This window comes from Streptopelia decaocto (assembly GCF_964273445.1).
Source record: "Streptopelia decaocto genome assembly, chromosome: 3".
NCBI lineage: Eukaryota > Metazoa > Chordata > Aves > Columbiformes > Columbidae > Streptopelia > Streptopelia decaocto.
In genome coordinates this window covers 12,193,451-12,221,330 of record NC_138656.1, presented here as the reverse complement: position 1 = coordinate 12,221,330, position 27,880 = coordinate 12,193,451, and the positions used below count along the sequence as shown (strand labels likewise).

The following is a 27,880-nucleotide window of genomic DNA, read 5'->3' as shown; positions in this document are numbered from 1 at the left end:
AGTGCACATATTCAGCCCACAAAATCTCAGCAGACTGGCACTGCTGCGGGCAACCTGTTCTGCTCTGAGTGCATGCCCTTTCCCTCTTATTCTCCACTCTGCTGGTGTGAGGCTCCAGAAGGGCAGGCCAGCAAAGACCTCGGAAGAGAAGCTGCTAAACTAAAGTATACTTAATGTATACTTAATCACATTAAGTGATAAAAGACGTAGCCATCATTAGCCAATTGACATGAGATCAATGCTTTCTGACCACCTGCAAAACGAGGGGATATTTTTCAAATTTTAGATCCTTCTGCATGACAAGAGGGAGACAGAAGATTAAGTGATATATTGTCTAGAAACAGAGTGCTTAGTTTATATTTAACGAATAATTAATAGATGTATTGTAAGTAAGAAACGAAACAATTATAACTAACATAATCAATTATGTATTAGTATAGATGTATGTCAAAATTTACAAAAATTGTAATGCATATTTAATAATTATGTGAATATAAGCAACGCAAGAGCATCCAGTCGCTGGAGCACTTACGTAGGATGATCCCCCAAGCTCCCCAGCACTGATAAAATAAAGAATGCTGCTTAACAGTATAACTGACTCTGCTGTTAAGTTTATTTCTCTGTTTCATCTCACCCACCATTTTGGCCCCAATCACACTCTTTCCCGCCTTCCGCGGTCTCTGGTTGCGGTCCCGCTGAAGCCCGAGGAGGACGGGGCCGATGCCACCGCTCTGCTCTGCGCCCAGGTCGCGGCAGCTGGGCCAGGGAGCGAGGCCTGACGGAGGCCCGGCCCTGAGGCTGGGTGCCACTGCAGCGGGGACCGGGGCTGCTGGAGATGAGGCCGCCGCCAGCGCCGCTCGCGCCGCACGCAGCGAGACCGAGCCGGGGCGCTGCTGAAGGAAAGCAGCCGCTCGGCTCCCACTCTATGGTCCCTAGCCCCACGGGACCGCTCTGCGCTGCCACTCTATGGCCTTGGCTGAGCGTGAGGAGGCACGGCGGGCTGCCCTGCGCCTGCGCACCGCGTCCTCTAGAGCCGCTCGACTGCCGTCGCCGGGAGGCCGTATGGCGGTGGCAGTGCTACGGCCGCTTGACGCCCTGCCGGCGGACCTGGCGCCGGCCACCGCGCTGCTGCTGGCGCCGCCACCGCTATGTGCGGCGCTGCGCGGGCGGGGCGGCGGGCTGGTGCTAGCGGTGCGGCCGGCGGGGCGCGGCGGGGCGCAGGCCGTGCTGCTGAGCGCCGTGGCACTGGAGGCGGGCGGCCGGCGGGGCGCGGAGCTGTGGCTGCGCGGGCCTTTGCTGCGGCGGCTGGGGCTGGCGGCCGGTCGGCGGGTGGCTGTGTGGCCGGTGCGCCGCCCGCCGGCGCTGGCCTGGGTGCTGCTGGGGGCGGCGGGCCGGCCGGGGCAGCCGGCGGCCGGTGCGGTGCTGGTACGGCGGGGGGAGGCGCTGCCGGGGCCGAGGCCGGGACCGGTGGTGCTGGAAGCGCGGCCGGCGCTCCAAGGGTTGCTGGGCAATGGCACGCACATCGCCTTCGCCCCCCCCCCGCCGCCGCGCGAGCCCGCGGCCGGCGGCGCCCCCTGCCGGCGCCTCTCCGCGCCGCCCGTCGTTTCTCGCTTTGCCGTGGACAGGCCCGGCGGGGAGGTCGCGGCGGTGCCGCTGCTCCGGGTGGCCCTCGCCGGCGGGGCGGGCGGCGGCGGGGCGGAGGTGTGGGTGAGCCGACGCGGGCTACTGGCGCTGGGGCTCTTCCAGGGGGAGTGGGTGAGGGTGGGCGCCGAGGGGGCGGCTCGCGAGCACCTGGCGGCGCTGTTGGCACGGCCGCCGCCTTGGGAGTACCCGCGGGCCGCTCGCCACGGCGGGGCAGACGGCGCCGTTCTGCTGGCCCCCGCCCTGGCCTTCAACCTGGGCTGCGACCCCGCCGCCGCCGCACACCTGCGCCTGCGGGTGAGCCGGGGGCCGGGCACCGCTGGGGGACGCGGAGGCCTCTGGACCAGGGGAGTGAAAGCCCTGGGGTCTCACGGTGCGCCTTTTCCCCTCCACAGAGGTACGAACGGTCCGGCGCCGCGGAGGGGAAAAGCAGCCGGTCGGTGCTGTCCGTACCCCCCTTCGCCAAAGAGCTGAGCCTGGAGATTGTCTGCTCGCCGGCCTACAGCGCCCGGGGAGGTTATGACCGTGTGCTCTACAAGCATTTTGAAACGCCCCGGTGAGCTCTGTGGGGCGGACAGCGCCTTTCTTTTCATGGGATGTATTCGTCAGATGCTCCCTCACTGTCTGTTGCACCCAGATCAGATACACACTGATGATGCGCATAATCAACACCTTAGTGCAGACACCAAGCAGTTGTAAAGTATCCACTTGTACTGTCTTCTCCTTACAAGCGAAGCACACTTGCACACGTCACCTCTTATCCTGTCCTTTGGCAATAATCTTCAAGTCCTCTTCCTTGTTCACTTACCATCCAATGCTGAGGGCTCCCAAGTGCTGCCTGCAAACTTCCATTTTGGGGTGTGTTGATACCCAAGTTTTCAGCTTTGAGTGAAATTGAGCAATTGGTCAGGAAACCAGATATGTTGCCACCTTATGACCACCTGCCCCCAAGCCTTTTCAATTTCCCTATGAATGCTTTCTGTTCTCAGCTGTTCCAGGGATAGGAGGCTATTTTGTCTGGAAGAAATGCTCTTTAATGGCATTTATCTTCTATACCATTCCCAGAAGGTTCCCCTTAGTAGTCTGGATGCACCTTCTCACATCTAGTCCATGCCAAATCTATTTGTAGTTTTATTTACAGGAAAGGAGTGAGTCAGTGTGAACAGCTACATTCTTTTCCATAAAAATACATGTGTTATGGAGTTGGGGGGACACATGACCAGAATGATATACTCTCTTTCAGTGTTAAAACTCCCTGTTGCTTGTTTTTTTGTTGTCATTTTTTGTTTTGTTTTGGTGGTTTTTTGTTTGTTTGTTTGTTTGTTTGTTTGTTTGTTGTTGATTTTTTTTTGTAGGCTTGTCCAGGAAGGAGACATCCTCTGTGTTCCCACATTTGGATATGCTGAGTTTTTAGATGTAAATGCAGACAAATTTGTAAGGTAAGTGGCAACAAATTATGGCTCTATTGCATGGATACTGCAGGAGAAAATATACTTTTCCACCATTGACTCTCTTGAAACAAAACAGCTGATTCCATTCTGATCTGTCCCTGGAGTTGAGAGTTTATCTGGCTCTTATTTTAAGGGGAAGAGGGAAATATTTTTTTTTTTATTATGGAGGGCTGCAGCTAAGAGGAAGGACTCCCTTAGCTCCCTAAAATAGTCATGGAGGGAAGAAAGGAAAAAGAGAGAAACTAATTGGGGAAAGAATGAAGAGGAGGAAAGGGTGGCATGAGGACAGCGAGTGCCACATAAGGAAAAGCAAAGTGGCAGCTGGGCTTGTCAATGTGTGACAAAGTGTGAATTTAAGCCCTTACATTTCATGTTAGAATAAGTTTCTCCTTGGCCACCAATTCTGCCTTCCTTGTTTTTGATCATATTGTTTTGAAACAGTTCTGTGCTAAATGAAAGTCACCTTTGTGTGAGAGCAGAGGTGTTTGGAGTGGGATTTGGCTGGTTTTAATATAAATGCTTCAGCTCTGTCACTGAGGGAACTGCCACAGGTAACCAAGGTGTGCAGTGCGAAGAATTGCCTTGAGTCATTCATGCAGGATGTACCAGCGACATGTTGTAACACTGCTCAGCTCTGCTATGTATTTTAAAATTTAACAGTTACACTGTTACACTGCTACAATGAGTATTTTCTAGGCTGTTTCTTGGAGAGAGGCAGAAGGCACAAGTCTTTCATTTGTAGACTTATATTTTAGCCATGTGGCAAGCCAGAGAGACAGCAGAATTCATGGGACCTAAAGAGCTTGGAACTGTGCCAGTAGGAACAAGTGTTTTTCCTGTGGGGTGTCCAGAGCAGGATGCTTGTAAGGCTCTCATGGTATTTGGGTGAGTCCTAGTCTGCAGCCTAGGGGATTGTAAGGTTTTATACACTGTAGGTGAATCTCTGCAGAGTTGTAGAGAAGGAAATGATGCCAGAAGAGAGAATGTCTTGAGCTTGATTCGTACAGCCATACTTGTGGACTGAAGCCACCAGTAGAAGCTGTAACTGTTGACAGTCCTTTTGGTCTATCTGGCCAGACAGCACAGCGAGGTCCATAAAGGATCTATGTGGGTCCTGGGAGAGGGCAAGAGTATCTTTGCTTACCTGTGCCTTCCAGCTGTCTTCTTGTTGACAACTGTATTGTTCCTGACTTCAACATCTTGATCCAGGAATTTAGACTGCTTATTTTTTCCCTTAGGTGGCCAGAGCTTTACTTCAAAGTCAGGAAGATTTTAGGCATGGTGGAAGGCAAGCAGTCTGAGGGTTACCTGGTGGACACCCAGAACACTTCTCTCTATCTGGTAAGATGTCAGTGGAGAGCAGGGAGGGTGCACAGGAGATCTGAGACTGAGGTTCCACTATGGATGACAAAGGTGCCTGTAGAGGCTTGTGTCTCCTGCTATTGAAAAATGGCATTTCAGGACAGACTTTGTCACTTGGTACCTGTCTTTTCTGCAGTGGTGTTCTACAGAGGGCTATTTTCCCTTCCTTACAGGTGGGTTCAACCAACAGTGCTGTCCCATTTGCCCCAGCCTATAACTGTCATGAGTTCTGGAGCAGTTTGTCTCCTGCTGGACTTTCTGATACTGTCAAGCAGCTCTGTGATGCTCTTCGGCCTCACCTCAACAGTCAGTGAGTTAAAATTCCTTCTAACAAGCCCTGGGAGAGCTGGGACCCTGCTCCCTGGTCACTGGTAGAACTACGTCTGTGTTACAGGGCAAGTGCACTGAGTGGGCCTGGCAGCGTTCTCCTCTCAGGGCCAAGCGGCAGTGGGAAACTGATGGCTGTCAGAGCTGTGTGTAGCTGCCTCAGCCTCCACCTCTTCAAGGTAATTCCTCCATGGTCACCTGATTGGTGGATTTATAATATACAGAGGATTACAGAAATGTTCTTTAAGTTAGCCCTACCAAGGCCCCTGCTGCAACCCAGAAGCTGTCCCCACCTGCACATGCAGACAAAAGGAGTTTGTGTACGCTGAACTTAGTAGCTCACTCTGGCACAGATTATGACTGCTGGTGGGCAGAACCTCAGAGTAACCATTTGGATCAGCCTAAAGGTCTGTGTCCGAGACTGGCCAGTAACAGGCGCTCAGGAAGACAGCATAAGCGTGAAGAGATGTTTCCTCTGGCATGTACCCTCCAGTGTTCTGGAATCAGTAATTTAGAGGTCTCTTGGCCTGGGAGGGGGTGCATTTATACCTTTATTTACCCATGTTTGCCATTACTGCTGTCAGTATGATGTAGCAATACTTTACAGATACTGCAATACACAGTTGTATTTCAGCAGACTACTTCCTGTCATTTGGTAGGGCACTGAGTTGATGCTATACCCCAGAGGGTGACAGTAACTAAAATATACTGAGAAAAACTGGAGAGGTGATGAGGGCAGGAATTGCAGTGGCATTGGGTGTTTTCAATTGTCCCCGCATATGCTGGGAAGAAGGCATGTTGGAAAGGGAGACAGAGATGGTGATGAGTCTTCTCTAGCTGGGTAGGAAGCTGAGGAAAAAAAATGCAGCCCTTGGTTTGATACCAGCATGTGTGCCAGATCTGGTTCTAAATCTTGTAGCCTGTAGAAGAGCTGCCGTGTAACTGTGTTCACATTAACCACTCACCCCCTGCCAAGAGTAAAAAAAGCCCTCAAATCTTCCATAGCAGTGTTTGGCTTTTGAAAGGGGAACAATGTCAAAATTGGGTAGGAAGATAAGAAGTGTTACTTTTGTGTGGAAGTGGATGAGGGGTCACTGTGCCACAATATGAGGCTACTGCATAGATCATATTCAGATGGACTTGAGAAAAATAAGTGGAAGACAAAACAGATGAACAGCAGGGAAAAGGGCAGTCACTGAAAATGAGGCATCATTCAAGTGGCACAAACCTGTAGCAGGTTAGAGTGAAGGACAGAGTTAGCACAGGCTGGGATGACTTCACTACTTGTCAAGTAACCCCTGTTTCTGTCTAGCACCAGAGGTTCTAGGCACCAAGGCAGTCTTCACTGACTTGTTAAAAATACTGTTTTCCTTCTGCACACCTCTTTTGTTCATTTTGACAGTCTGGGTATATCCGCAAATACTTTAACCTCCTTGATTCTCTAGAGTTACGTTTGCAAAAGCGAGGGGATTTGAAGTCACATTGTGACTTTTCAAGGAGAGTTTCTGAAACTCTGAAAGAATTTGGAAAAAGAAAGTTAGAAAGAAGAGAGATGGATGGTTCCTTTTTTGTGGAAGGGAAACATAGTCTTGCTCCTTTTTTTGTGAGTATTTTTAGCGTAAACTCAGAAAAAAAGCTAAGCGTTTTGGATATTTGGGCTTTCTTCTTCTGCTTAGAAGTTGGGTCTTGTTCAGTTGACATTAGTCTCTTTAACTGTTCTTATCTACCCAAGTAAAGGCATAACAGTGGGTCAGTGGGGGAGGTGGATACGACCTTGGCCAGCTGCTGTATAGCTCATCTTCTGGACATGACCTTAGTGGTGCTGAGCTCTTGTGCAGATGTGCCATAGCTCTTGGGATCCAGTACAAGACTGCAGAGACTTCCCAGTACCTTCAGATCCGTAGGATGTTTGGGAGCACTGTGGCACTGCCATGGCCTGGCAGGTGGTTTTTAGCGTGATGTGCAAAACTATAGCTCTGTTTTTGGCCTTGTGTACTGCTTTTAAAGACTAACACTCTTATTGTTGGAGCCAGAGGTATTTCCTATCGTATTCTTCTATCCCAGCTTTTACAGTCTCCCCTCCTTTTCTCACTGCAGTGTTTATATTACCATTTTAACTTCTCTTCCTCTGACTGTTCTGCCTGCTCTCCTACCAGGATGCAGTAATTCTTCCACACTGTTATTTTCACCACTGGATGATCTACAGTTTTTTGTCCTTTCTCTCTGCCCTTCTACCCTTGCATACAGATACTGCTGCCATCTGGCTGTGCCTGCCATGGCCCTAACTTCTGTTTTTGTCTATAGCACATGGAGCACAGGAATTCTTTTGCTCCGTATCCTCATCCTTACCCCTTACATCAGCTCTTGCGGCTGTGGCGTTCTCCCTGATCCAAGCTTTCTGAGGATGAGACCCAGGAAACTCCAGAAATGGTTTGGCTCTCCCTGAGCAACCTCACAGCACCAGGAAGCAGCACTGCCTCTTTCCAGCAGTGTTCAAGCTGCTGTTCAAAGGTTCACCAGTCACCTCTCTCTCTTTGGATGACTTCATCAAGTGTTTGCTTTATAAACAGTGTCTGGGCTTCTTGCCACCTCTAACTTCTTTCTTCTTTTTTTTTTTTTTTTCCTTTCCTTCTGGCTTCCTCTCACACTTGGAGTTTGTTTGGCACTGGGTTGACCAGTCTCCTGAGCCTCCCTCTGTACTGTTCCTCCAAGGCACTTTGTTCTCCTCATCTTGGCCTCTTCCACAGCCTTCCCATCCCTTCCAGCTTAGGCTGTTGAGCCGTGACATCCACTGTATTGACTGGTCCTGTGGCCTCACCTCTTTCAGACAAGAATCTCCTGCCCCCCTCACCTCCTGCGGAAAAGCAACAAGCAGCCACTTTTCCATGCCAGAGAGTCCTGAATATGTCTATTTGTAATATGTCCTGAATGTGTCTATGTTATGTCTCTGGGAAACATTCACTTAGATCTCATTTCAACTATGAATTGCCTGTGGAAAGCTTTGTGCAAAGTGAACATTGTCCTGGGTTCCCCAGGATGCTGCAGCTGCTGCAACCTTTGTGTCATGTGGTCTGTTTTGCAGGTTGATTGTGTTAGCTTGTGCAGTGACACCGGTGGAGCCACAGAGGAGAAAGTACAGATGGCCTTCATCCAGGCTCAGCAGTATCATCCCTGTGTGCTCGTGCTGAAAGACATCGAGGTGCTTGGCAGAGACTGGGACAGGCTGGGAGAGGACGCCAGAGTCATTGCTACTCTGAGACAGCTGCTCCTGGACAGAGACCCAGTGCTGAGGTATGGACCCTGCACCTTTGCTGTGGGCATCTGAGGTGATTGTTTGCTTCTGCCATTCCTAGGGCAGCAGTCACTGTTATATCAAGGTGACTGATTGCTAACATGCCCTGTTTTATTTTTAATCTGGTGGAATCTCTCCTTGACTTGCTTCGTTTACTTCAGAAGGCCCTTGTTCTTCCAGCTTAGTGTCAGAGGGAATTGGGAAGGTGGTTTCTGAGTTATTCAGATGAGCAAACCTGGCGTGTTGGCTGTGAGGCATGCAAAGGGTCACAAGGACCCCAGAAGGGAGCTGGACCCCAGGAGAATCCCGAAGCTGGTGACAAGTAGCGGGGCACAGGGAGGGAGATATCAAGTGAAGAAATAAGATGTCATTTGAAGGGCCTTGTCTTGTAGACAGAGCTCACAAAGCAGTTCAAGGGCAAGCTAGAGAAGAGTGGCTGCGGGACACCTTGGCCAATATATGTGCATTTCTCAGAGGAAAGGCCATAGAGCTGAGGCCATGCGCTGCCCCTTTTTATCAACAGCCACCCTGCTCTGGTGATCGGCACAACCTGCAAGCCCCAGGATGTTCCCACAGATGTGCAAACTGCTTTCCTTCACGAGGTGAACATCAAAGCCCCTTCAGAAGAGCAGAGGAGGTCAATGCTGAGTATGCTGACTGTCGGTCTGCCACTGGGCAAAGAAGTGAGCCTATCTAAGCTGGCCCGCAAGACTGCGGTGAGTGAAAACACAGCTGCAGGTAGAGATTGAGCAGTCTGGGAGTGCCAAGCCAACCTCTCCTACCTGACCATGGAGAAAGGAAGTAATTCCCACAGCTCAATCAACTTCTTCAGTGGTTAACATCAGCTTTAACTGCAGATCACTCACCTTTCTAGTGCTTAAGTACTGCACAGCTTTTGCAGAGCTGTTGGCTGATGCTCAGCTCCGCTAGAGGACAAAGTTGATAGAAAAAACAAAAAAAGCTAAAGGCTTTAACCAGGGCACAGAAGCTCGAAGAACAGGTCTTTGAGGAATTGTTCCCCATACTCCTTTTATGGCCTAGCAGGAGCTATGGTCAGGGACTAAATTTACGGTGTTTTTTCCATATTCACAGGGGTTTGTGCTGGGAGATTTCTGTGCCTTGTTGTCCCACAGCAGCCGGGCTGCTTGTACCCGCATTCAGACCATGAGGTAGTGCTGGTGGGGGAGGGCAAGGGCTGCAGCCAGCCTGATAATGCCAGGAGCAGGGCAGAGCCTGAGTCCTTCCCTTCTCTTTCCTTGGCAGTTTTCCAGGTGGACTGAGCGAGGAAGCGGAGAGAGATTTTTGCACTGCTGGGTTCCCAGTGCTTGAGGAGGATTTTAGTTTTGCGTTGGACCAGCTGCACAACACCCATTCACAGGCAGTGGGAGCCCCGAAGGTAGGACACTGGGGAAGAGGAGAGGGAATTGGTTCTCTAAAGTTGTATGGCTCAAGACAGCTGTCGCAGATCTCATTTGGTGCTGTGCTCTTGAATGTCACTTCCTCCTGTGTCCTTCCACGTATTCCCCCAGCCTTGGGTGGGAAGCAGTCCCACTGTGAGATTTCCCCCATGAGTGCTTTTCACCCTCTTGGCTTTGAATTCAGTCAGGGAAGCCCTTGCTGCTCTAATTGGAGATGACTCAGTGGATGAGTGCCAGAGGAGTGCCAGCTGCGTAGCTCAGACTTTCAAGAGACAAAGGCAACTACAGGCTGGCTGCATGTCTGAGATCTCTCCAGCCACCTGGTGTATGGGAACAGAGGGGCACAAGCTGGTGAGAAATTTTCCCCACATGTGTGGGAAGCCTTATACTTGATCCATGGCCTTGGATGCTGCTCGAGCTGGCACAGGCTTTTCTGACAGCCAGGCAGTTTGAAGAGGTGTGTTTTTTTCAGGGAAAGGGACATGGGGTGTCAGAAAAAACAGCAGAGCCAGCATCTCAGGAGGGGCTTGATCTGCCCGTGGCAGCTCAGCACCCAGGGAAGCAGAATCTGGAGTGACTGTTTTTGCTGGGTAATGCGTTAGGACCAAATGAAGTGATCAGAGCCTCTTCTTCACTCCCTTGAGTGCGAATGACTGAGCTTAGCACAGGATGAGAAACATTGACCTTGGAGCAATTATTCTGGTGCCTTCCCCAGCCACCCACTTGCAGTCCTGCTCTAGCAGGGTTATACCCTGCTGGTGTCATCATCCAGGAGCTACTCTGGCACCTCATTCATAAATTTACTAGAGACTGAAATGAGCTCTGATTTGAAGTGTGTATGCCACATTTGCTATAAGACAACAACTATAGAGCATGCTTGGCAGCAAGCTGTGTGTATGAGAGCTAATTTTGTTTGTATTTTACAGTCCTTTATCAATTTCTTAGTAGTTGGCTGGCAGTTCAGAAAGCCTATTAGCAGACCTGGGTACTCTCAACTTACAAAACTTTCAATTCCCTCCCCGTTTGCATTCTCTGGTTAGCCACACGTTTTTTTGCAGTTACAGCTTGAGCCTCCTAGAGAGAACTGATTTTAAACCTCCAGTTTCTAAGCAGTGTCTGCAACACATCCTAGACTTAACAATGAAAACAACTCTGAAAACAACCTTGCTGCACTTTTCCAGCTCCCGTGCTGTTGTCTGTAGAGTTTTTTCTAGGGAGGCAATATAAGCAAGAGTGCAGGGGAGATGGTAACTCTTCCATTCATGGACACTGAAGGAGGAGAGTCTTTTGCTTTAAAAGATTTTTTTTTTTTTTAATGGTAATCTGTGTCTTGTCTGACCTGAATTTCCTGGTGGACTTGCTGGACAGCTGGAAAAATATCATGAGATAACATCATCTCAAGTAGCAAAGCCAAATTGCCCGAGGGGGAAAGAATTTTGCTCTGTCCTATTTTTAAACTCCCCGTTTTGTTGGCACCTGTTTTCCATGCAGCCAGTAATGGCAGGGAAGTGTTTTGGAGCTTTGCTGTCTGGTCATTCCCGGGAGGGCAGCTCTTACTCCCAGGAGGATCTGTCATGCAGACACTGGCATTGCTGCTATTTCTAAAGCTGTGAGCAGAGCAGCAACATCCTCCAAGATTGTTTTGCTCAGCAGAAAATAACAAAAGTGGCATGGTTCACCCCTCTCAAGTTTGCTGTCTTCTCTTCATAATGACCCCTTGCATATTTGCAGTTGAGCCCATCCCTGTCTATTTCTTGAAAGCATCCATGGACTTTGTTCTTATATCTCCTCTTTCAAAAGCAGATGGTTTTCTGTGAAGTGTCCTCCAGGATGTCTCTCTCTCACATTCTGCTTCATCCGACAGAGTTTCCCAGTAACCCAGGTTTTGTCAGTCTGATGTGAAGCTCTTGCATGGTCTCACTGGCCCTGGGAGACAAGGTGCCCTGAACACAAGTAGCTCTTTTTTTCATTTTTCTCCCCTTCTCCCACCACCCCCTGCCTTTTTTTCCTTTTTTTTTTTTTATTTTTTCCCTTTTAAAAAAAATTTTTTACCTTACCTCATGGTTCCCAAGGGCTTTTTGCAGCAGGGCTCTCTCCCCACAAAGCTGCAGGCAACCCTGGCAGATCCTTTCCTCAGGGTATTTTTGCTGACAGGTGATATAATGTGCAATGGTGGAATGGAGATGAGGTGGCATGCTGCGAGTGCAGCTTGCCTGGGGACATGTGCAGTTGGTTTTCCCAACTGCAAAGCTCAAGAAAGGAGAAATGTGGATGCTGGGGGATCCCTAAGCAGGGATGGCTGGGCTGATTTCCTCCAGACACAGCTGATGGCACAAGGGGCTGGTCATCACTGAAGCAAGAGCTGGCCAGGCCTGCTTGGGGCTCAGGAACAAGTGCTGACAGCACTCTCCCTCTCTTGGTAGATCCCCTCTGTGTCCTGGCAGGATGTTGGTGGGCTCCAAGAGGCGAAGAAGGATATCGTGGACACTATCCAGTTGCCCCTGGAGCACCCAGAGCTGCTCTCACTGGGTCTGTGCCGCTCTGGTCTGCTGCTGTACGGGCCTCCGGGGACAGGGAAGACCTTGCTGGCAAAAGCTGTGGCAACCACATGCGCCATGACATTCCTTAGGTGAGGAATACGGGGTCATGCAGTGGGACTGACCTTCTCCTGGTAGTGGATAGCCATGCTCTAACTGGCTTCTTCTTCCCCCTGCCCCACAGTGTCAAAGGGCCAGAGCTCATCAACATGTATGTTGGGCAAAGCGAGGAGAATGTGCGTAATGGTGAGCAGATGCATCCTGCTGCTGTGTGGGGAAAGATGGGGCTTTTCTGTGGTGCTGGAGGGAAGGAGGGAGTGCTTAAACCCTTCTTCCCAACTCTGATCCACAGCTGCCAGCAGGGACATGAACCCAACTCTCCTATGCCCAGTCTATTCCCTGCCTTGCTGCAGCTTCCCCTTGTGCTCTCTCTGGTCCTGTCACCCTTCTCTCTGGTGTTCCTGATGGGACAGCAGCCCTTCAGAGACACAGATGAGCCTCGGGGCCCATTGTGCTGGATGCTGCCTGTCCCTGTTCCCACTGAGGCTCTCAAGCACGAGCAGTTAATGGTAGTGAGGCAGTCGGCAGCTGGTTTCCATCCTGAGCTCTTCCATGCTGGTGATATAGCAGGTCCTGTTGCTGTTGACTGCTCCTCTGGGTCTTTCTCATCTGTTGTGTTGTCTCCTCCCAGTCTTTGCCAAAGCCAGAGCAGCTGTTCCCTGCATTATCTTCTTTGATGAACTGGATTCCCTGGCCCCCAGTCGTGGGCGGAGCGGAGATTCAGGGGGCATCATGGACAGGTAAGTGAGCACCACGTGTCCTTGGGAGAGCAGCATACGTGCTTCAGCTGGGGGGATGCACACATTGCCCTGCGAGGCAGAGTCCACATCCCAACTCTTTACTTTTTCTCTCCCTGCTCTCTTCAATGTTTTTCCATGGGCTGTCTCCTCTCTCTGGACATCAGTACTGCTGTTTGCATTGCCACAGATAGCCGATTGCTCAAGCTTGTTGTGCAAACATTTGGTTAAGACATGACAACTGCTCCCTTTGGCCTCTCCATGATCATCTGTCACACCCCTGCCATGCTCTCTTCCTGTTAGCTGCTGTTTCTTTGCCTTGGGAAACCTGTCAGCTGCCTCTGGTAGAAGTATCTACAGATTGGAGATACCCAAAACCAGGATTATTTAGAATCATAGAATCATGGAGTAGTTTGGGTTGGAATGGACTTCCAAAGCTCATCTAGTCCAAGGCTCTGTCATGAGCAGGGACATCTTCAAACAGATCAGGTTGCTCAGAGCTCCCTCCAGCCTGGCCTTCAATGTTTCTAGGGATGGGGCATCTACCACCTCTCTGGGCAACCTGTGCCACTGTTTCACCACCCACACTGTAAAAGGTTTCTTCCTTACGTCTAGCCTGAATCTCCCCTCCTTTAGTTTAAAACCATTACCCCTTGTTGTATCGCAACAGGCCCTACTAAAAAGCCTCTCCCCATCTTTCTTACAGGCTCTTTTCAAGTACTGAAAGGCCACAATAACGTTTCCCCAGAGCCTTCTCTTCTCCAGGCTGAACAACCCCAACTCTCTCAGCCTGTCCTCACAGCAGAGCTGTTCCCGCCCTCTGATCAGTTTTGTGGCCTCCTCTGGCCCCTCTCCAACAGGTCCCTGTCTTTCCTGTACTGAAGGCTCCAGAGCTGGACACAGGACTCCACGTGGGGTTTCACCAGAGCAGAGCAGAGGGGGCAGAATCACCTCCCTTGACTTGCTGGCCACGTTCCTTTTGATGCAGCCCAAGATACTATTTGCCTTCTGGGCTGTAAGTTCCAAGTGCACATTTCCCCCAGACGTTTTCTGCTAAACTGATAGTGACAATCCAGTCTTCCTCTCCATCTGTGAAGGGTTCTGTAGAGTCTTCCAGTGGCACCATATGCCCCCAGCATACATTTTCACACACACAAACCAGCAGCTCTGGAAGGGGCTGGGTTTGGAACTTGTTGGCCACTTCAGGTGATTCCAGAACCCAGTCAGGGCTCTTCAGGGAAGAGAAATATGAGCTGAAGTCCAAGACACGGATCTCCTTGTGGCTTTGCTTATTCCTCTTTTCGTGTGGTGGCTGAGGGTGACAGTGGGTGACTTGCCAAGGCCTAGTTGTGAGCATCCTGTCTTGCTTCTTGCAGAGTTGTCTCACAGCTTCTGGCTGAGCTTGATGGCCTTCATTCCACCAGGGACGTATTTGTCATTGGAGCTACAAACAGGCCTGACCTCCTGGACCCAGCTCTGCTTCGGCCGGGCAGGTATGTTGTGTCCTACCCTGCCTTGCTCCAGGGTAGTTCCCTGGAGTTCCTTAGTCACTGATGACCTGGACTGTGTCCCCACCTTGTTCCCTCCACAGAGACTTTTCCTGAAGCCCTCTGGCTTGCGGGGGAGATAGGAAGCCAAGAGGAGGCCAGTGCTTATGGCTGTAGCAGCAGCACAAGATACCACTGCTTGTTATCCCCCATTGCTTTGGTTGTTGCCCCAGCAGCAGAGCAGGGCAATAAGGGACCTGCCTTGGCACCAAACTGGTGGGAGGAGTTGGACCCCCAGGGCCTGTTCTGCAGAGCTGGACCCCAGCCTATCCTCTCACCTGGGCCTTGCTTATCCTGGGGCAGGACTTTGTATCTGCTGCTGTTGGACCTCACATGGTTCCTGTAAGCCCGTTTCTCCAGCCTACCCTAGTCCCTCTGAGGAGCAGCCCGGTCTCCAGCACATTGACTGTTTGAAGCTTTGTATCACCCACAAACTTGGCAGCAAAAGGAGCTGCCCCAGGGCCGCCCTTCAGTCTATGGTACACAGAGCTGAGCACCACTGCCAAGTTTGTCTTGGCCTGTTCTCAACTGAGATTGTGGAGTCTCCTTCTCTGGAGACACTCAAGACTCACCTGGACACATTCCTATGCAATCTGCTCTGGGTGAACCTGCTTCAGCAGGTGGATTGGACTAGATGATCTCCAGAGGTCACTTCCCACCCATACCATTCTGTGATTCTCTCTGCTGACAGGTTTGACAAGCTGGTCTATGTGGGTATAAACGAAGACCGAGAGTCGCAGCTGCAGGTGCTGGGTGCCATCACCAGGAGGTGAGTGACCCTGTGCTCTTGCAGCAGCCTTCCACCACCCTCCAGTGGGTTGCAGCCTTCCTGGGCTTGATGCATAGTGTGCTCCAGCTTGGCTTCATGTCTCAGCCCTGGGGAGCACCTGAGTCACTGACCCACAGTCAGCAAGGTCGGGGAAGAGGATGGGGCAACTTCCAGAAGCAGAACTGGGGCTCGTTTTCTGACAAGATAGGAGCGGCTCACCTGTCTGTCCAGGTGGAGGGATTGGCCGAGTTTTCCAGTCACTGTGCCCACATGCTCTCCTTGAGAAGCTCAGCCAGATCTTAACAGTGTGGTGAAACTGCAGTGCACCAATATGGCAGGAGGCTCCCACTTCCTTCCTGCAGGAGCTCCCCTAGTGTATCTCCTGCTGTTTGCAGGTCCATTTGCCTCACTGCCTCTCCTGCGATGCCACAGGGTTGTTTAGCCTGTGTTCTATGTGTTTTTCTGATCACTGGTTGTGTGGGATCACCAAGCAGCAGGGTTTGGCTGTTTCCTCAGCTGCTCTGAGCTCCTGAGGGAGGGAGAAAAGCGAGCCCTGCAATTCACATGCAGAGGTACCACCCACCACAGCTGGGTGAGCAGCTGTGAATCTGCCTATGCAGGGACTTTCTGTCATGGATAGCGGTGATTGCTGCTGCCTTTGATAAGGTAGCAGGCTGGCTGTGAGTATCTTTTCATTCCATGTGCCTTGGCAGTCATGTTCTCCAGCACCATGCTGCTGTTTGTGCTGAATCATACAATAGTTTGGGTTAGAAAGGACCATCAAAGGTCATCTAGTCCAACCCCCCTAGATCAGGTTCGAAGCCCCATCCAGCTTGAGGGAGGCTCACTGTCTGCAGCATGGCTCTGATGAGATGGTTTGGTGTTACAGTGGTTTGTATTGTCTGTAATTAAACATGTTATTAACCAGCCCGGGCTGTAGGCTGTTCCCAGGCATGTGGAACACATAATTTCTCCGAGAACTTGAAGTTGCCTTTGATCCTTCTTAGCAGAAGAACACCTTGCTGTGGGGATGTTTTGAAGAGAAGTGACTGCGTTGAAATAAATTCAAATGAACCAACCCCTTTGATTTTTTTTTCTCTCTTGGCAGGTTTAAACTGGATCCTTCCGTGAATCTCACCACCATCCTAGAAAAATGCCCAGCTCAGCTAACAGGAGCAGACATCTACGCCCTGTGCTCAGATGCCATGATGTGCGCTGTCAAACGCAAAGTAGAATGGATTGAGGAAGGTAGGAGCCCAGCCCCTACTTGTCCTGTGTGTTAGGGAAGCCCAGCACAGGGGCAGGAAGGAGAATTACCACTGTGGGTAACTGAACTTTGTGAAAGAAGCCTCAGTGGCTTTGGGACCATGTCAGCCTGGATAAGAGAAGGCTCCGGGGAAACGTTATTGTGGCCTTTCAGTACTTCAAAAGGGCCTACAAGAAAGATAGGGACAGGCTCTTTAGCAGGGCCTGTTGTGATAGGACAAGGGGTAATGGTTTTAAACTAAAGGAGGGGAGGTTCAGGCTAGACACGAGGAAGAATTTTTTTCCAGTGAGGGTGGTGAAACAGTGGCACAGGTTGCCCAGAGAGGTGGTAGATGCCCCATCCCTGGAAACATTGAAGGCCAGGCTGGACGGGGCTCTGAGCAACCTGATCTAGTTGAAGATGTCTCTGCTCATTGCAGGGGAATGGACTAGATGACTTTTGAAGGTCCTTTCTGACCCAAACTATTCTATTAATACGATTCCGTGTCTGACTGCTGGGTTACTGGCAGGCTGGCAGGTTCTGCAGATGTGATCATCTTCACCTCCAATGCGTGGCCTCAGGGGGAAGGAGACAGGTTTTTCTTCCAGTCGCAGGTTTCTGGAGAGGGGGCTGTTGGATCTTGCCAGCCACTCCTGCACTTCCCTCTCAGCATTTTCCTGCGTTCTCTCCTGCAGGGCTGGATACCGAGAGCTCTGTGCTGATCCTGACCATGGAAGATTTCCTGCAGGCTGCTGCCAGGTTGCAGCCGTCAGTCTCTGAGCTGGAGCTGGCCAAGTACAGACTCATCCAGCAGAAGTTTGCTGCCTGCTAATGGTCAGCAGAGCTGGGAGTGGAGGAGTGATGGGGAGGATGTGTTAGGGGTGCAAGAGACCAAGCACAAATGGCACTCACCTGCTCTTCTCTGATGTCTTCTGGGCCCCATTCTTTTGAGCTTGGATGAAGAAGTGGCTGTGCAGTTTATTGAGCCAAAGCCTGGTGGAAGCTTAGCCAAGTTGATGGTGGCTTCTGTAACAGTCCACATCTTGGAGAGCCCTTTCTGGCTACTGGGAGCATCCTGGGATGACTTCCCCACAGGGAGGAAGCCGAGTCTCATGATTGCGGGCAATGTAGAAGTGTCTCCATACGTGATAGAACATTGGTGGAGGAGCAAGACCCAAACTGCACCCAGTTTGGAAAAAAAGAGGTGGGCTGGAGGCAGTTGCTTGTTGAGGTGGTCAGGCCCCAGTAAGGGGTATTGGCCAGAGGGCAGCAGGATACAGCTGCTGCACCTGGCCTTAGCTTGACATGGTCTTTCTGAATAAATACAGGTTTTTGGCACTAGGTATTCACTTCCTGGCCTCCAGTCTTTGCTTGCTGATGGTGTCTGTGTGTTTGGGAAGGTCCCCGTAAGCCCCTGCACATGCTGAGTGTTGCAAAGAATCCAGTGTCCTGCAGATAGATGGGGGAGCACACCTGTGAAGACCACTAGGGCCACCCTTGTCCAGCAAAAGTTGCCAGAATGGCTGGAGCCCATGGCAGATGAGGAAAGGCCAAGCGAGTGGGGTTTGTTCAGCTGGGAGCTGAGCTGCCTCTGTAGAGGGAGCCCAGTTCTTCCTGGAGGCACTGGGTGACAGGACAAGAGGCAATGCAGACAAGGGGCAGCAAAGGCCATTCCCATCAGATACTGGGAAAGACCTGTCACAGGGAGAGGGAGTGCTTCAGGCTCAGAAATACTCAACTCTTGGCTGAAGCAGCCCAGAGCTGCCATCTGGGCCAACTACGCATTGGCCCAGACCCCCTGAAGTCCTGTCTCACCTCCCTTTGCAGCCTCACAGCAGCTGCCAGCACAGTCACATCTGACCCGATTCCCAGCCTTTGCAAAGGATGACAAATCTACTACTGAGCCATGTGTGGCAGCCAGCTGGCCAGCAGCTGCCTCTGCCCAGTCCCTGCAGCTGCTGGTGTGGCTTATGGGCAGTCTGTGTGTGCCCTAGCCTGTCAGGTCAGTGCTTTGCCCTGCTGCTGCCTGCACCACAGCTACTGGCAGCTGCATCCCTGAGTCAACTGTGGCTGTCGTGGACAGCTTCAGCAGCTGCAGGCATTGGAAGCATGAAGCCCTAGCTGATGCGTGTTTCCAGCCCTGCTCTTCCAGCTGCAGCTGGCCCCCCACCTCTTCCCCAGAGCAGGCAAGGAGGAAGCTGCAACAAAGTACTGAGGAGGGATGTGTGGAGTCTCCCCACCCTGGGAGCCCCACCAGGGGTGCTGAGGGGTGTCAAGGTGTCAGCACCTGTTGGGTGGGTGGTGTGCAAGGGAGAACACTGTTTGCAGTACACTCCTGTGAGTGGTGCTGCAGGGCGCTCAGCAGGGATGTGCAATCACCCAGCAGCCAGCCCCCCTTTGCCTCTGCTTCAAGTAGAGTCCCAAGCCCCACACCACAGGAATGACTGGCACCTGCAGCTAGGGGCTTGGAGGTGAAACTGTGCCTGCACGCATCCCATGCTCCCCCCAGGCTGGGCACTGCCTTCCCTGGGAGTCCTGAGGTGGCTGCAGCCATCCCCCTGACCCTATTCCCTACCCAGACATGGACACACGGACCACAGGCTCCAGTAACTCTCAAGAGTGCTCTTCATTAAGGGGAGAGGGCTTCCAGGCACCTCCCAGCAATGTCCCCAGCTCCACGCTTGTCCCCAGAGCTGCTTGTAGCAGTCCCATAGTCCCATCTCCACAGTCCCCTCAGGCTGTCTTCTTCACAACGTGGATGAAGTAGCAGGGAACATGGGCTTGCCCTGGGATGTAGGGCTGGAAGTCACCCAGGACGCTGTGCTGGCACTTCCCCTGGAAGGCACATTTTAGCAGGGCTGTGAAGGCCTCCAGCCGGTGCGGGTAGTATGAGAGCCGAAATGTGCTGCAAGAAGGCAACAATGGTGAGGCAGGGGAACAGCAGGGTACAGTGCCAGGCACCCCACCCCATGCTGTGAGCCACCCCTGTGGCCCCTCTCACCTCAGCTCTGGGGCTGCCCCTACTTCAGTAGGGGGGACCTGCACCGTGTAGTCCAGGGTCACCATGTGTGCCTTGTTGTTTACCAGCAGCACTGAGGTGGTGATGTCCTTGGTTAAGTCGCTCTGGAGACCACAAGAGGATGTCTGTGTCCTGAGGAGATGGGGTGGGCCCAAGCCTGGGCACAGCCCTGCTCCATCTGGCCTCGCTTGTGGCCAGGGGTTGGGGCAAAGGGGTGTGAGATGTTGCTGGTTCTGACAGCCACCCACCTTATAGTAGATGTTCTTGCCAGGCGGTGCACAGCCTGTGGCCAGAATGTGATCATAGTTGCGGTGGTCAATGACCAGGACACCCCCGGGCCGCACCATGCTGGCAATATTCCTCAGGGCCAGCTTGTGGTCACTCTGGTCCCCTGGGCAGGAAACCATGGTGTCTCCGGGCACTGGCTGTACCACATGGCACAGCCAATGAGGCCCCATCTCACCCATACACACAGCTGCCCCCACCACCTTCAACCCCAGTCTCAGCTTGGTGAACCCACAGCCCCACCCATGATATGAGCTCAGGCATGTTCTCAGCCTTACTGAGGCATAGTATGCCGCATGAGGAACCCACCAACCCACTTGAAGCGCAAGTCTGGGTGTGTCTCCAACTTTGCCAGAGATATGACATAGATGCACACAGCTCCATCACCCCATAACCTAATGGCCCCACTCATGTCACGAACTAGGGCATGTTCTCAGACTCCCTGGAGACATGCCATGACACAGCAACTCCACTGGGAGTAATCCTCTGCCCTACTTATGTCATGAGTTAGGGCACATTCTCAGCCTGCTGGAAGACTGTGTACACAGGTATCCACATCCCCTTCACACCCTCCCCCCCCCCAACTCACCTTTGAAGTCAGGCAGGTGTGCAAAGGAGTTGCCCAGACAGATGACTGCGTCAAACCCGTCCCCTGGCTTCTCCAGGTCCTTTTCCAAGGTGAGCCAGTTGGCCTCTTCGATGACTGGCAGCACAGGGGACTGGATCAGGGCAGGGACAACCTAACAGCCTCCCTGCATGTAGGACCCCACCCCAGCATCACCCAGCCCTAACTTGGCCTCTGCAGGTGGTGGATCCAGCCTGGGGCCAGCAGACAAGTGAGGGCCATGGCTTAGGCTTGCCGAGCAGCTGCTACCAGCAACTCCCTCCCTGTCCCTGCAGCACGGCCGCCTGGCCAGTGACACCCATGCCAGGGGCCTGAGCACAGCACGGTGTCAGGGACAGGACACCCGGGGCAGGGGGGGGCCGCGGGAGGGGTTCAGGGCAGAGGTCCCCAGTGCCGAGGGCTGGCGTCTACGTCCCTCCCAGACCCACAACCCCCGCACCCCATCGGTCGAAGGGCTCCTCCTTGCGCCGCTCCCAGCGCTCCTTCAGCGCATACTTTAGCATCTTGTCGCTGGCGTCGACGCTGGTCACCTGGAAGCCTTCCTCGAGCAGCATGATGGAGTCCACCCTGGGGAAACAGCTGTCAGCGGAGCCGAGGGCAGGCGAGGGGCCCGTAGTGCTTGTGGCGGAGAAGGGGGTGCCGGGGACGGGCTCAGGTTAGCCCCGGCGTGGGGAGAACCTGGGAGGCGGGCGGGCGCGGGGCGCGGTGCCTCACCCGGTGCCGCAGGCCACGTCGAGGACAGAGCGGCAGCGGTGCTGGCGGAGCAGCGCCAGGAGCCAGCTGCGGTACTCGGCCGTGCGGCCGCGCGTGTCCCCAATGTACAGCTGCCACACGCGGGCCGCCCGCCCATCCGCGTACTGGTCCGGTAACCCCTCCGCCGCTACCCCCAGCGACCGCGTCCGATAGACGCTGTCCACCATCCCGCCGACGCGACCCCGGCCCCGCTCCGGCCTCACTGCGCCGCGCCGCGCCCCCGACCCCCGACTCCAAGCCCCACCCCTGCCAGCCACTCCACCAATCCGCGCCTCCTCCGCCCCCTAAAGACCCACCAATCTCCGCTTCCACAGCCCCCTCCTTCCACGCCCCTACGTGGCGGCGAGGGCGGGGCCGCAAAAGGGGCGGGGCCTGCCCGCCCGCAGCGCCCCAGGCCGATGGAAGCGCATCTGCTTCCCCGGTGGGCCGGGGCCGGAGCCGCGCCTGCCTCCGCACCGCCGGTGAAGCAGGGCCGGCAGCGGCAACGGTTCTGGGGAAAACGTCTTTATTTACAGTCCTGTCAGGGTGTGGGCAGCACGGGCAGGACGAAGAGCTGGCAGCGGGGCAGCACCCGTGGCCTCCTGGAGCTGTTGGGTTGGCAGTTCCGTGCCACCCCCTGCTCGCAAGATCGCTGGCAAATCTGAGCTGGCTGCTCTGGCCTCCCCAGGGTCGCTCATGCCGTGACACAAGTCCCTTTTCCTTTGGTACCTGCAAGACATGGCAGGGTGAGAACCCCCAAGTGGGTGGCCCCAGAGGCTGCGGCTGCATGCCTACAGCTCATCGACCGGGCTGTGGGTGAGCGGAGCCTCCTCCTGGATCCCACTCTCCTCCAGGGCCTCCTCTACAGCTGGGAGGGCAGCAGCTCCCTTGCTCTCATCCTTCTGGCCCTTCTTCTTCTTCCTGTTCTTTTTCTTGCTCTGCTTCTCCCTCACGCTTGCCAAGTCACCCTTCTTGCCAGTCCACTTCTCTGCCAGGCAGCCTAGAGAGAAAGGTAGAGGGGGCCCTAAGGGAGAAGCAGTGCTCTCGGTGCCCTGGCAGGGCTCCCCCACCCACCTCAGCTTCCCTATGCTGCCCCTGGCTGTAGCAGGACTTACTTGTGTCCTTCCCTTTTAGCACGTGGTTAGCACAGAGAAACTGGGAGAGATCTTCTGTCTGGTGGTGCCTGTACCAGTCTTCGATCACATCTTCATACTCTTCCACCAGCACATCACACTAGCATAGAGAGGATAGCCCAGCTCCAGCTGCATGCTGCCAGGGCATGACCAAGAACAGGGCAGCAGGATCTGCTGACATGCCTGTTCCTGGCAGTGCACCTCCAGACCCTCTCTCCCCCTGTGTTCCAGCCCACAACGCCACAGCCACTGCCAAGTGCCAGTCCCACCAGGCCAAGTACCTGCTTTTTGAGGTCAGCCACCTCAGCAGAGGTCTCGTTCCACAGCTCATAGGGGATGTCCATCACCACCTTGACTCCCTTGTGCACCAGGTTGTGCAGGGTCTCGAATGTCTCTGACATGCCCTGGGGAAGCAGTGCTGTCTGCTGAAACGGTGCTCTTCCTGCTGGGCTCCTGCTCTCCCCTCCCAACACTGGCCCCACAACCCTGCCCATGGATGCAGGTACATGCAAGCCAGCCAAAATCAGGGTTCCTGGGGCATCAATGTTACTAGGAAGGAGTTCAAGTGGCAGAGAGTGCCTCTCTGCAAACCTGCTCTCAAAAACAACAGGAAGATGTGTGCCAGGCATCCATCTGTGCAGGCAAGGGCAGGGGCCTGCCCACCCCCAAGGATGGTGCCACACACCTGACTTGGGACAGCACGCCTTGCAGGCTGGGCACTAGCAGGGGATGGGAAGAATGAACCCCAGTTCAGTGCCCTGGCAGTGCAGGGGTGAGTGAGGGATGCCTAGAAGCAGGGGATTGGAGGACAGCCTTCACCTTTGCAAATCTGTTACTGCCACTCCGCTCCTTGTGCAGGTTGTAATCCAAAAGCCGCTTGCAGATATTCTCCGTCACCTCGATTAATCGTATGTCCCTACACGGAGAGGAGGGAGGGCTCAGGTTCAGCACTGCCACCCAAGAACAGCCAGGGCACAGAGTGAGGCCTCAGCCCAGCTGCCACCATGGGGGAGTGCTCTGCAGTTCCCAGGCTCCCCTAAACAGAAGGAGCACACCCCGGCTGCCCTGGTCACCCCACAAGCCCTCTCACTTACGACTGCGTGTACTTGACGGCAGAGCCCTTCCCGTCCAGGAAGCCGTACTTGGTGTCAATCACCTCCTTGGTCTTGCTGGTCTCCTCAAAAGCAGATTTCAGCTCCACTGCCACATACTTGCACACTGCAGGAAAGAAAGCAGAGGCAGGTGAGAGGGTTTTTCTGCTCTGATGGGAAGCATGATACAGCACCGGGGGACTGGAAGGCAGCACAAACAAACACAGGGATTTGGGCATGCTGGAGCTGCTGTGAGCAGAAAACAGAAACCTTGGCCATTGAAGTAACCAGGAATGGCTCAACTGTTTCCACTAGAGATGCCTTGATGCAGGAACACCTAAATCAATGCTTAGGTGTCTGTACGTGCACGCAGCCAGCTGCTATGGCACAGCTAGGACGGCAGATGGCGCCAGTTCTGCCTGCACGTTTCCCCACAGCACCGCTTCACAGCCACTGAAACCTCTGCCTCCGCACCACCAGCTACTCGGTTCCTCCTGGAAGAGGATGGGGTCTTTTTGTAACACAGGTCACAGCTCCTCCTCATGACACCAGCATATCCCACCCGGTAACAATTCTTCCAGTGCTCTGGATATCTGGAGGCTGTGTTGGAGATGGAGCAGCTGGGTGGTGGGAAAAGATGCTGGCTACAGACTGTGCCACCGCATGAAGGGCTCTCAGCTCCAGGAACACTGTGTGGGGCACTGCCTGCAGCAGAGATGACAGTACCAACAGCTTTATAACAGAACACGTTTTCTTTTATAGAACTAAAAAAAAACCATACGGAAACAAAAGTAAATAAAAGCTTTATTTCTTCTGTAACAGTCTTACAGAGCTATAAAAACATAGAGCAGAAGAGAAATATCTCAGGGACTAAATATGTGGAAATACGGAAGGATGGAAGCCAGGCATGATGTGGTCCTTCCTCCCAAAAAGCCACGGTCCTGAGAGGCTGATGGACTTTGTCCTGTGCTGCAGGCTCCTGTTTGCCACCTCTTCTTCAAGCCCTGCTTCGGGAGAAGGTCCAAGCCCCAGCAGGAATGGTTGGACAGTGATGAGCCACCACATCTTCTCCCAGGCAATGACATGAGCAGAGATGTACCACAGGCAGGAGAAGAGCGAGGTGGCTTCTCTAGGGCTGGCGTGCACATGCCAAGAGGCCTGTGCACACATCCTGCACTTTCCTTCCTCTGCTGGCACCAGGGGCTTGAGGTGACTGCAGCTACTTCTCAGGTGGGACAAGTGCTTCTTCCTGCAGCCCCTCTGGATTCGGGCCTTGAGGACTTCCCTCTCCACACAACACCTGCTGCAGCATCCCCCGCACATGCCAGGTGCACTCACTGCCAGGTCCAGTTATCCAGATGCTGTCCATGGCTATCACTGCATGCTGACACAGGTTCCAAGCCTGGGCATGAGGAGCAGCATGTGGTCAGTGCTCACTACGATGCTTCTCTGAGGTTATACAGGTGCCACAGCACAGCTTGGACATCAGTGTCTCCAGAGCTGCTTCCCTGTCAGGAAAAGCTTCGCAGAGAGGTCTGGAGTTTCAGTTCATCCTTTTCTCTTTGCTGTCAAGCTCCACATGTCCCTGCACAGCAAAGACAGAGGAAACTACAGCAGACAGCAAAGGTGTATCATGACCAGCCCTGGACTGCCTGTGAAGCCTATGATTGCTTGTTAATCAAGGGGCTGCTCAGGGAGGAAGCATCACTGAGGCTGAACTGTGAGCGGCAGAGATGACCAACCCCAGCAACGAACCACCAGGCGATTAGTGCCTACTGGAGACAGCAGTGACTGCCAGAGCACCCCTAAACCTTTCACCTACAGAAGGATAGAAGGCGGCCGCAAACAGGGACACACCGGGGAGGGTCCACTCCACTGCAGGCACACAGCAAAGCGCCCCTGTGGGGCTGTGAGGTCAGGCAGCAGCAGGCAGAGGGGCAGCCCGCAGGGGCACAGTCATGCTCCACCAGAGGGTGTTTGAGCACTGGAACAGGCTCCTCAGGGAGGCATCACGGCTCCAAGCTTGACAGTGTTCAAAAAGAGACTGGACGACACTCTCAGACACGTGGTGTGAACTGTGTGGTTGTCCTATGCAGGAACAAGAGCTGGACTCGATTATCCTTGTGGGTCCCTTCCAACTCAGGACATTCTGTGTTTCTATGTCTCGGGCTGCGGCCGCAGACTCCGCACCAGTAACCCCCTGGCCCGAGCAGCCAGCAGGCGGCAGTGGCCATCACCGCAGCTTCGCCCGGGGACTCGGGCCCACCCACTCCCGGCCTCACTCACCCTCGCACTTGCTGGGCAGCCGCACCCAGTCCGAGTCGTCGTCTCCCGCCATCGCCGCCGCCGCCGCCAGCAGCAGCAGCGCTACCGACGCCATGGCTCCGCTTCCGCCCCGCACTTCCAGGAGCGCCCGCCCCCCCCGCCGGGTAACCATAGCAACCGCGCGGCGCCGGCTAATCCCCGCGGCGCGCGTGGCTCGCCCAGCCAATCTCCGCCTGCCCGCCGCTAGCCAACCCGAGCGGTCCTGCCCGGCTGCCGTACAATCACCTCCGGGTCGTCTCAATGAGCCCCCACGTGACAGCGGCGGTCGCGCACGTGGCCCCGGTGCTGAGAGGCGGGGGCGTGCTGTGCGTGTCCCCGCCCCCCGACGTCCCTTCCGCGACCACCGACCGCCCACGGAGCGTTCCAGGACCCCTCCCTGCTCTGGAGATCTGGGGCCCTGCCCTTACCCCCCAGATAATTCGGGGTCTCATCCCTACTCCTGGATAACTTGGGGTCTTTTCCCACCCTCAGATAATTCCTGGTCCCTTCCACTCACAAAAACATGGCAGCCCCTCTTTCTTCCCCACCCACACGGGGTTCCCCCCTGCATTCCCAAACAACACTGAGTCTCTCCCTCCATCCTGTGTTTGGGGGTCTCCCCCACCTTCAGAGTATTTCAGGTGCCCTCTGCACTCCCAGGGCAAACCAGGAGGACTTACCCCTTGGGACTGTGCCTGCGCCTCAGCTCTGGGCAAGGAGGATGGCGGTGAGCAGAGCATCAGAAAGTGCAGCCTTCAGCAGCACCACCCGCATGGCCACGAGCAGAGCTGCTGAGGCACGGGCTGGTGGCACTGCAACAGAGGGGACAGGGTGATGCCTGCCACAGGCACCCTGCTGCCCCCACGTCCCTTCCAGGCGGGCCATGTTGAGGGGACTGTCCCCAAGACTTCAGGCCCAACAGGTTCCCTGGGTCCCATTGTGGGTGTCTGTCAACCTCACACATCCCCAGACACCTCATGTCACCCTCAATACCATCCCTGAGAGCAGGCTGGCTCTGACCCACCTTCCCCATCCTCCCTGCAGAGACAGATCTTCATCCCCTCGACACTGTGAAGACACATGCCAACCACAGTACAGCCCCAGCAGGGGCCCTACCAGGAGCCCAGCACAGTTTGCTCCCTGGCAAATAATATTCCCAGCACAGCAGGGCCCAGAGACTCACCAGCCATACTGCTGGGACACAGCTCTGCTGCCTCCTCATTGCCTGTGGGATGAAAGAGCAGCTGGGGAGGCAGCAGCAGCCCGGTGCCAGGTGTATGGCAGGGCCAGCCACAAACCCCTTCCTGTGCCTGCTGGTTGAGGCAGCAACGTTGACTCACAGGGCTTCACACCTGCTCCCCGCTGGCTCCAGAGCCCCCACCAGGCTGGGCAGCAGCAGGCAAGGCAGTGGGTGGCAGTGGGGCCATACCCATGATGTGGATGGGGCTGGAGCTGTGGGCTGGGGAGGTCCCGTTGGGCCCCACATGGCAGGCGAGGTTCCCTTCAGCCAGGGGCTCATCGGGGAGGAGAGAGATGGTGCAGACGGTGCCACCATCTTCCTGGGATGTCCCATAGACAAAGGACTGCAGGGCGCTGCCATTCCCATCGGAGATCCAGACAGCATGGCTGGAGCTGGGGGCCAGGTCGCTCACCACACAGACCACCAGCTGCCGGAGCTGCCCAGCCACCACCATGCTCAGTGGTGGGGCCAGGGTGGGCAGTGGTCCGGCAGGCCTGCTAGCTGGGGGGGGGGGGGTACAGGGGTTAGAGGCACTATGTCCCCTGGATGTTGCACCCACCACAGCTGCCAGCTCAGCCTTTGCACCCAGGCTGGATGGCACCCAGCCCTCCCGCCCCTCGGGGCTGTCCCTGTCCCTCCCGGGGGTACTCACAGGGCAGGAGCAGGAGCGCAGCAGCAGCCAGCAGCAGCCAGGGAACCTCTGTGTCAGCCATAGCTCCTGGAGCTGCTGAGGGCTCAGCCCCCAACTGCCGCCGCCAGCTGCGTCGCCCAGCACGTAGTGTCACGGCGGGGCGGCCCCGGGGGCTGAGAGGATGGGCCTGGCACCGGCGGTGTCTCTGATGTCCCCCGCCTCCCCCCTCCCGCAGCTGCGGGACCGTCTGTCTCCCCTCCAATGGTACGGCCCGTCCCGCTCCGCCTTCCTGGTGCTCCCGCCCCGGCCGCGCCATGGAGCCGGCACCGGCCCCGCCGCCACCCGCTCCCTCCTTCGCCGAAGTGCTGCGGCTGGTGCGGAGCGAGCGAGAACCGCCGGGCGTGCGGCACCCCTTCGCGTCGCCCACGGGGGC

General features: G+C 54.6%; 4 protein-coding genes across 14 annotated transcripts; 1 reads left to right on the top strand and 3 right to left on the bottom strand.

The window, feature by feature from the left end:
• The first annotated feature begins 708 nt into the window (after window positions 1-708).
• Window positions 709-17,736, top strand: PEX6 (peroxisomal biogenesis factor 6). 8 transcript variants are annotated; one of them, XM_082049135.1, is made up of 17 exons: window positions 709-1,425; window positions 2,037-2,197; window positions 2,997-3,080; window positions 4,331-4,433; window positions 4,628-4,764; window positions 4,849-4,960; window positions 7,864-8,072; window positions 8,597-8,789; window positions 9,166-9,242; window positions 9,337-9,469; window positions 11,915-12,120; window positions 12,213-12,274; window positions 12,720-12,828; window positions 14,202-14,318; window positions 15,064-15,141; window positions 16,250-16,389; window positions 17,083-17,736. In XM_082049135.1, the coding sequence occupies exons 1-17, from the start codon at window positions 967-969 to the stop codon at window positions 17,217-17,219; spliced, it is 2,517 nt and encodes an 838-aa protein (XP_081905261.1). In that variant the 5' UTR covers window positions 709-966; the 3' UTR covers window positions 17,220-17,736. The 8 variants fall into 8 exon arrangements, 6 of the variants coding, with proteins under 6 accessions (XP_081905261.1, XP_081905258.1, XP_081905257.1 ...); XM_082049132.1 differs by having other exon boundaries at window positions 709-1,707; XM_082049131.1 differs by having other exon boundaries at window positions 709-1,938; window positions 14,250-14,318.
• Window positions 17,737-19,003: 1,267 nt separating this feature from the next.
• LOC309438157 (glycine N-methyltransferase-like) lies at window positions 19,004-21,285 on the bottom strand. Of its 2 annotated transcripts, none has more exons than XM_082049147.1 (6): window positions 21,031-21,285; window positions 20,756-20,883; window positions 20,281-20,394; window positions 19,655-19,797; window positions 19,389-19,510; window positions 19,004-19,292 (listed from the first exon to the last, which is right to left on the bottom strand). In XM_082049147.1, exons 1-6 carry the CDS (start codon window positions 21,234-21,236, stop codon window positions 19,121-19,123), a joined length of 885 nt encoding a protein of 294 aa, XP_081905273.1. In that variant the 5' UTR covers window positions 21,237-21,285; the 3' UTR covers window positions 19,004-19,120. The 2 variants fall into 2 exon arrangements, with proteins under 2 accessions (XP_081905273.1, XP_081905274.1); XM_082049148.1 differs by having other exon boundaries at window positions 19,155-19,292; window positions 19,389-19,538.
• A 272-nt stretch (window positions 21,286-21,557) lies between these two features.
• On the bottom strand, window positions 21,558-26,029 carry CNPY3 (canopy FGF signaling regulator 3). Its single transcript, XM_082049149.1, has 6 exons — window positions 25,559-26,029; window positions 23,276-23,399; window positions 23,001-23,097; window positions 22,463-22,585; window positions 22,164-22,281; window positions 21,558-22,048 (listed from the first exon to the last, which is right to left on the bottom strand). Exons 1-6 carry the CDS (start codon window positions 25,707-25,709, stop codon window positions 21,840-21,842), a joined length of 822 nt encoding a protein of 273 aa, XP_081905275.1. The 5' UTR covers window positions 25,710-26,029; the 3' UTR covers window positions 21,558-21,839.
• PTCRA (pre T cell antigen receptor alpha) lies at window positions 24,059-27,655 on the bottom strand. Of its 3 annotated transcripts, none has more exons than XR_014183718.1 (5): window positions 27,469-27,655; window positions 26,929-27,317; window positions 26,760-26,801; window positions 26,257-26,388; window positions 24,059-24,857 (listed from the first exon to the last, which is right to left on the bottom strand). XR_014183718.1 is itself a non-coding variant. In XM_082049150.1 (5 exons), the coding sequence occupies exons 1-4, from the start codon at window positions 27,527-27,529 to the stop codon at window positions 26,279-26,281; spliced, it is 525 nt and encodes a 174-aa protein (XP_081905276.1). In that variant the 5' UTR covers window positions 27,530-27,655; the 3' UTR covers window positions 24,059-24,857; window positions 26,257-26,278. The 3 variants fall into 3 exon arrangements, 1 of the variants encoding a protein (XP_081905276.1); XM_082049150.1 differs by having other exon boundaries at window positions 27,006-27,317; XR_014183719.1 differs by lacking the exon at window positions 26,760-26,801.
• Between the last annotated feature and the right edge of the window lie 225 nt (window positions 27,656-27,880).

Bases quoted from the DNA above. Each gene is read 5' to 3' on its own strand.
- PEX6 (XM_082049130.1), top strand. From the start codon at position 967: ATGGCCTTGGCTGAGCGTGAGGAGGCACGGCGGGCTGCCCTGCGCCTG. The intron at 3,081-4,330 runs GTAAGTGGCAAC...TTTTTCCCTTAG, and splicing joins AATGCAGACAAATTTGTAAG to GTGGCCAGAGCTTTACTTCA. The intron at 12,829-14,201 runs GTAAGTGAGCAC...TGCTTCTTGCAG, and splicing joins TCAGGGGGCATCATGGACAG to AGTTGTCTCACAGCTTCTGG.
- LOC309438157 (XM_082049147.1), bottom strand. From the start codon at position 21,236: ATGGTGGACAGCGTCTATCGGACGCGGTCGCTGGGGGTAGCGGCGGAG. The intron at 20,395-20,755 runs GTGCGGGGGTTG...CTGTGCTGCCAG, and splicing joins GGAGCCCTTCGACCGATGGG to TCATCGAAGAGGCCAACTGG. The intron at 19,798-20,280 runs GTGAGTTGGGGG...TTTCCTGCCCAG, and splicing joins ACACCTGCCTGACTTCAAAG to GGGACCAGAGTGACCACAAG.
- CNPY3 (XM_082049149.1), bottom strand. From the start codon at position 25,709: ATGGTTACCCGGCGGGGGGGGCGGGCGCTCCTGGAAGTGCGGGGCGGA. The intron at 22,586-23,000 runs GTGAAGGCTGTC...CTGCTTCCCCAG, and splicing joins GCAGTAACAGATTTGCAAAG to GGCATGTCAGAGACATTCGA. The intron at 22,282-22,462 runs GTACTTGGCCTG...TCTCTATGCTAG, and splicing joins TGGCTGACCTCAAAAAGCAG to TGTGATGTGCTGGTGGAAGA.
- PTCRA (XM_082049150.1), bottom strand. From the start codon at position 27,529: ATGGCTGACACAGAGGTTCCCTGGCTGCTGCTGGCTGCTGCTGCGCTC. The intron at 27,318-27,468 runs GTGAGTACCCCC...CCCCCCCCCCAG, and splicing joins TGCGCTCCTGCTCCTGCCCT to CTAGCAGGCCTGCCGGACCA. The intron at 26,802-27,005 runs GTATGGCCCCAC...TTCATCCCACAG, and splicing joins CAGCCCCATCCACATCATGG to GCAATGAGGAGGCAGCAGAG.